This window comes from Pelmatolapia mariae, linkage group LG17 (genome assembly GCF_036321145.2).
Source record: "Pelmatolapia mariae isolate MD_Pm_ZW linkage group LG17, Pm_UMD_F_2, whole genome shotgun sequence".
Classification (NCBI taxonomy): Eukaryota; Metazoa; Chordata; class Actinopteri; order Cichliformes; family Cichlidae; genus Pelmatolapia; species Pelmatolapia mariae.
Genome location: NC_086242.1, coordinates 31,270,365 through 31,276,772, shown reverse-complemented (window position 1 = coordinate 31,276,772; position 6,408 = coordinate 31,270,365). Strand labels below are relative to the sequence as shown.

The following is a 6,408-nucleotide window of genomic DNA, read 5'->3' as shown; positions in this document are numbered from 1 at the left end:
GAAATGAGACAAGCAGTTCAAGGGTTATAAGCTTTTCTCTTCTTCCCCACTATCTGCTACACAGACTGACCTCTGCAGAAATGAAGTATTACAGGACCACTATGAGCCTTTTAACCTGCTTACAGACTCATACTGTTCTCAACCTGTTTGGTCCTAAGGCACCATTAGAGATTAAACCAGATCATCATGGCACGCTGTAATGATTGTAAACACATATCAACCAATCTCTATTAGTGTAGCCTTGATATTACTGAACACAGAAATTGGAGGTGTCATACACAATATTCTAATGGTCTGGTATGAACTGGATGATTTAATAATAAAAGAAAATGTGTGCATGAGTCTGGAGACCCACATGTGCCAAAGTGAATTAAACAAATACATGAATCAAAAAGTAAGTAAAGAAAGTAGTGTCTTTAATTTATTAAAATTTGAAATAAACAATTATCTTTTAAATGAAATGAATTGACATTTAATTGTGTATTCATATATTTATTTCATTTATCATTTTAATGAATGAATTACACATTTATTTAATTATTTAATGAATCTTAACTTAATCTTTTGGAGTAAAAGAGGCTTTTTCCAGACTTTTGGTTCGACAAAATAAGACTGCTGGAAATGTGGCTATAGGTAGTAATTGCAACCACACGCTTTATACATTACTTGAAAAAAAACAAACAGTGGGTTTACTGACAGTGAAGACAACAATGAGCTACAATTATAACTAGGGAGAACATGTTTTACAGGCACATAGTGAGGATCTTGATGCTGTGATTTTACATATGCAACATTGATAAAATCTGAGGTTAAGTCAAAGAAGAGTAAAAGGTAAGACTATTAATTAATATGTACACTGTAGATCTCAGAGAATCTAAGAAACAGCTGCAAGAACGTTTCATATAGAAATATGTGTGTAAGATATTATACCAAACAACCAAACCAAACAACCTCTGGCGAAGCGGATGGCACAACACAGAAGAGCCACCTCGTCAGGCCAGGACTCTGCAGTCTATTTACACCTACAGGCCGGTGGACGATTTTTCCATGATGAGGATGTACACATCCTGGACAGGGAGGAACGCTGGTTTGAACGGGGAGTCAAGGAGGCCATTTACGTGAAAAGGGAAAGACCATCTCTGAATCGAGGAGGGGGCCTAAGGGTACATCTTTCGCCATCTTACAATGCTGTGATTGCAGCCATTCCCCAACTCTCTGTGAATGGTACTCATGGCCATTGATCAGTGGTCTTTGATCAGTGGGTTTTGGTCAGTGGTTGTTGATCAATGGTCATGAGAATCTGCATAATTAAGATTAAGGAACTGACCTCCCAGCCCATTGTTCCTTCAGTGGACTGGTTTCAGTCATTATGCAAATGTACTGTTTGTAAGATTGGGGAAACCTGCAGTCAGCTGAGACTGAAGAAGTCACTTGGATGAGTGACGAAACGTTTCTCCCACAAAACGTTACGTCCAGATGAACAGAATCAACTTTTTGGAGATTTACTTCCCTAGATGATTGAGAATGCATCAAGATGTGAGATATTATACCTTAGAGGTGTGCTATTGTATAGTTTTACAGAGGATATTTTCCTGAAGTGTTTTTTATAGCATCCAGGTTAAATAAGTCAGTATCACCATTTGCTAAATTCATGTATCAATTTATTGAAAATAACAAACAAACAGATTTTCTTTTACGTATTAGCTTTTCTAAAGTTACCAAAAGGAACTTGTCATGTTACTGCTTTGTCATTCTTGTTGTTTAGCGCCCTCTGCTGACCATGGTACAGTATGACATGTCTGGGTCAAAACACTTCACAGGATGTAAATTTCTGTTTTTTGTTTCAATCAGATCTAATTTCTCTTTTAATCTTTTTAAATAAAACTGATTTTAATGTGACAAAACACGCACACGGCTTGTTGATGGGCTGCTGGTGAAAGTAGCGGAAGCACTGGGAGGCTATTTTCGGTGGTTCTCACAGACATATTCTTGTAAGTGCGTTTTTCCATTTTTTGTTGTCAGTCTGACAGCACAGCACCAATTGAAGTCCTGTCCACACTGACTGCATAACATGTGGTTACATCCTCCATTCTTCTGCAACATGAAACACAACATGTGAGCAAGCAAAGTCACGTGACTTCAAAACAGCCAGAAACTCTCTCTGTGCGCACATGACTAAATACCTCGATTCTGCTGAAGCAGTGAGGACAGCATCTGCTGTTGTTGGCCAACCAGGTGTCATTCAGATTACTTTCCAGCGTTACCAGCATGTCGCCATATCTGTTCACCAGCAGGCGTTTCCTCTCCTTACTGCCATGTTTATAGTCATTCAAGAGAGCACTCACCCCCTCTGAGAGACACAGATAGCACAGAGCACCAAACAGCATTTGCATCAACACACAAAAGGCCTTCAGTGTAGGGCTAAAGATTAATCAAACAATGTGCTACCATTAGAATCGGATCAAATAAATACTTTTTTTTTTTTTTGCAGTCACATTCGTGACTTGTAAGTGCTGTAAAGTAATCTTACACCTCTACAGAGGCTGCTGCACTTGGATTGATGCTGTTGAGTCCTGCACTGACACGAGACACAACTGGGACATCTCTATGTTGACTCTTGTACTTCCTGCTTTGAAATGCCGATGACTGACTTTATGATTTTCTTTGAAACAGGACAACATTCACACCACTCTTCCTGTGACTGAATATTGCCACTTTAACATTAATAACCAGTACACCAAAAAATTTATCAGTTTAAAAAACATACTTGGATTTTTAGTAAACATAAGAGATATCCACATAGACATTGAAATAGTGTGCCTTTGTGTACCTTGTGACTGTGGCAAGTCTAGGCTTTTTAAAATGGTTTGCAATGCATCTCTTGCTTGTTTTTTCTTGGTTTCACACTCTTCTAATCCATGGTAGGTCCTTTTGCACGCGACGCAGAAGGCAAAGCCGCACTCAGAGCAAAGCGCTGCCTTGGTGGACTTCTCCAAAATCACAGCAGAGCCACAGGATGTTCGAGGACAGTACGTCACATCTGCGAGACAAAAACATTTATTGAAAAAGAGCTAAAGATGTTCTTTCTGCCTGGTCTAATACAGAAATGTAATAAATACATTCCAATCAGTGTATGAAAACCTTTACGACACACTCAGTTTAACAGCAACAGAAACGGACCAGACATGCTGTCCAGAGTGTTCTGCAGCAGGAGACGGTCATAGCGGCTGAACAGCTTCTCCCCTACCAGACTCTGCACCTACAAACACAACAGAGACGAAAGAGCAAAGACACAAAGTGAGGCCGAGGTCAGCTGATCAAAATTTAAACACAGAGGTTTCAAAAACCACATTCTTAGGACAGATGAGAGAAAACGCTCAGAGGAGGAGGAGCCATTATAGAGGAAACATAAAGCCAATACAAAGAATGTATGGAGCACAGCTGAAATATACCAACCTGGGCAGAAGAAGGCTCTAACTGACATCACTACAATTGTAGCTCTTTTTAACAGCTTTTAAAATGTGTTTTGATATTAGATGAAAGGACCAAACACTACAGTTGTTGAAACCATTCTGCAGGTTGAAGACTGCGTGTAGCTTCTACCTGTGCAGGTGTAGGGGCACCAGCACAGTCTGCCTGAGGACAGGTGACACCCTGGACGTTCCCCTCTGTGATCTGAACCGTGCAGAACTCGCAGAGACAGGCCCGGCAGAAGACGTGGCCACACGGTGACAGCTTCACGCACTCGGACCCGAGCCGGTACATAAAACAAACCCCGCAGTCAAAGACGGTGGTGGCAAACACTTTGTGTTTCTGGGCCGCATCATAGATCAAAATGTGGGACAGCAGAGTCTGTGATGGAGTTAAAAAGACACCAGAGAGGGTTTGCTCTTCACTCTGAGGAGAATCTGTGGGGTGGACCGGCAGAGAAGCAGCTCCAAGTTCACTTGGATCTAACGTGCCTGAGGAGGCAGAGGGAAGCAGCGATGAGAGAGAAGCATCTCCTTCATTTAAGAAATCTTCCCGGACACTTTGATGATGCTTGGATTTCTCTGCAGATGAAGAAAGATCATCCTGGGGACCAACCTTAAACTCTGAGGCTTGGAGGATTGTCACATCTGGAGTGTGTGCAGTTTGGTTTTGGAGTGCAAGCTCTGGAGAAAGAGCTCTTTGATAATCTGAAGTTACATCACTCTGGCTCGTGTGAGAGTTCAAATCATTCTGGTCATGCTTGCAGGAGTCTAAAGCCGAAGCTCCCTGAGAGTCTGTGCGGCTCCCGTCAGAAGGATTCTCCTGAACTTCCGAGGATGGTACAGAGAACTCTGGCTCTGAATTGTTCTTTGGTTCTGAGAGTTCAGCATCGTGTTGGTCCTGGTTATAATGCAGGGTGCTGCGTTCATCAGGAGGAAGATCCAGCTTACTGTGGATGTTCAGGAACCTCAGAGCGTCTTCTCTGAGAAACTGCACCCAGGAGAAGAGCACCACAGCGCCCCCAGTGGCCTCATAGAGATCAGCGAGATGGGCACGCAGTGCAGCCAACTGTGGAGGGAGAGGGAAAATATATTGTTGTCATCTTTACTGAGCATCTACAATGTCCTGTGAACCTCTCACACACTGGCAGGCTGAACATGTGACCAACAATTATTTGACTGCTGATTACCTGTGTGTGAGTCAGCCAGCTGCAGGTGAGGCTGAAGGAGGGAGGGGAGGAGGACGGGTAGTCCTCAGGAAGTCCAAAGTTCAAAAGCAGCGGTGGAAGGAAGGAAATATCATACTGACGCAGACTTTCACCTTAGAAAGAAAAATACGAGATCATCAGATGAACTATTCTCTTTCTGTAATGTTTGTTTATTTGTTTTTAAATTATTTGGGTGTATTCAATAGAAAATATTTGATATATTCTGTCACATGAACTCAAATAGCAAAAGCTATAAATGATGCTTGATGACATTAAGCTGTTCAAAGATCTAGATAGATTTAATTCATACATCATACTTTCCATTTAATGCCAACAAAAACATGCTCATTACATTGTTACGGGCTAGCCTAATGAGTTTAACTCATTTTACATCATTGGCTACATAAAACCCATTTTTATCTTAAGTAGATGATTAGGGCTGTACCAGTAAAGGTAGTGCCTAATATTCCAAACCAACATTTTCCAAAAACATCCAGATCGGATCTTTTCGGTCCAACAGTCGCGTGTTTGACAACCCCGGCGCCTCTGATTTACCCTCTCTGAGAGCCACGCTGAAGCCGACAGGAAGCTCGACACATACTCGGATTTCTCCGGCAGACTTCGACTCGTCCCAAACAAACTTGTCCGTGTCAAAGATACTCTGGAGAGCAAGCAGCTCGTCTTCCTGCTCCTCCAAGTCCTCAGTCATCTCTTTCTCCTCGGTCTGGTTTTGTGAGAAGCCTTCCTTCTCTGAATATGTTTTCCTGCTTCTTGCTGAGGCTGAGGTGACTCTGGGTTACACCAGCCTGTTCCTGGTCCTTGTTTGTCCGTCCCTCTGACTCATCAGCGTATGATGTAAGAAACAAAGTACAGGCAGCAACCTCAGCCTACTGTAGACCTGCTGCTAATGCAAACCAGTCTAACAGGCCATTCAGCATGTGCCATTACGAGCCTATAATGAGCCTTTCTTTGCACAAATAGTCTGTGTTATGATGTTACTGGGAATGTCTGAATGATGCATCCAAACAGGAATTTTACAAAATGATTTTTTGAGTCTATTTATCTGATGTATCAAATGCAACATAACCGACAGGGAGAGTTATTTTGTGATTGAGATGTGACATAAAATTAAAAAAAAAAACCCACACACAGGCAGAAAATCATACAGAAACATTGGCCATGTATTTCAGAGTAGCCATTGGGGGTGCGTGGGCTGTTGGAAGCATCTGGTGGCTCCACTGTCCTCCTTTGTGAGTTCATTGTTCAAGTGGGCAATGACACTGAGACCTGAGGGACGTGTTTAAGAGGAAAGGCAAGGGTAGTGTCCTCATTTTGGACATTTGTGCTAATCAGTTTGTCCATAACAAACACTACGTTTGCCCAAACCTGCACTTGATATCAGGAAACCACAGGTCACAGCTGAATCATCACAATAAGAGGAGCTGAGCTGTCAACTGATCACCACCTGCTGGTGAGTTGGATCAGGGTGGTGGTGGAGGATGCTGAATAGTTATGTAGTATAATATGCAGTGAGGCTGCACTGGGACTGTCCGGCCAAGACCTTTAACCTTCACCTCAAACAAAACTCCAACAGCATTGAAAGTGGAGTTATGCTCAGCACCATCATTGCAGAGACAGATGTACGGAGCTGCAGCAACATTGCATGTAAGTTGGTGACAGTGCTTGTGGACTGGTAGATGGGGTGGTAGTTTCCCTTTATAAAAAAAGAG

General features: G+C 42.4%; 1 protein-coding gene across 1 annotated transcript; it reads right to left on the bottom strand.

Moving 5' to 3' along the window:
- Nucleotides 1–534: 534 nt before the first annotated feature.
- LOC134647076 (E3 ubiquitin-protein ligase RNF14-like) lies at nucleotides 535–5,557 on the bottom strand. The gene is made up of 7 exons (XM_063501226.1): nucleotides 5,234–5,557; nucleotides 4,661–4,791; nucleotides 3,604–4,539; nucleotides 3,181–3,259; nucleotides 2,831–3,040; nucleotides 2,184–2,350; nucleotides 535–2,094 (listed from the first exon to the last, which is right to left on the bottom strand). The coding sequence occupies exons 1-7, from the start codon at nucleotides 5,385–5,387 to the stop codon at nucleotides 1,960–1,962; spliced, it is 1,812 nt and encodes a 603-aa protein (XP_063357296.1). The 5' UTR covers nucleotides 5,388–5,557; the 3' UTR covers nucleotides 535–1,959.
- Nucleotides 5,558–6,408: the final 851 nt, after the last annotated feature.

Excerpts from the sequence above, each read along its gene's own strand:
- LOC134647076 (XM_063501226.1), bottom strand. The coding sequence starts at position 5,387 with ATGACTGAGGACTTGGAGGAGCAGGAAGACGAGCTGCTTGCTCTCCAG. Across the intron at positions 4,792-5,233 it reads CAGCGTGGCTCTCAGAGAGG|GTGAAAGTCTGCGTCAGTAT; the intron begins GTAAATCAGAGG and ends TTTCTTTCTAAG. Across the intron at positions 2,095-2,183 it reads ACTGCTTCAGCAGAATCGAG|AAGAATGGAGGATGTAACCA; the intron begins GTATTTAGTCAT and ends TTCATGTTGCAG.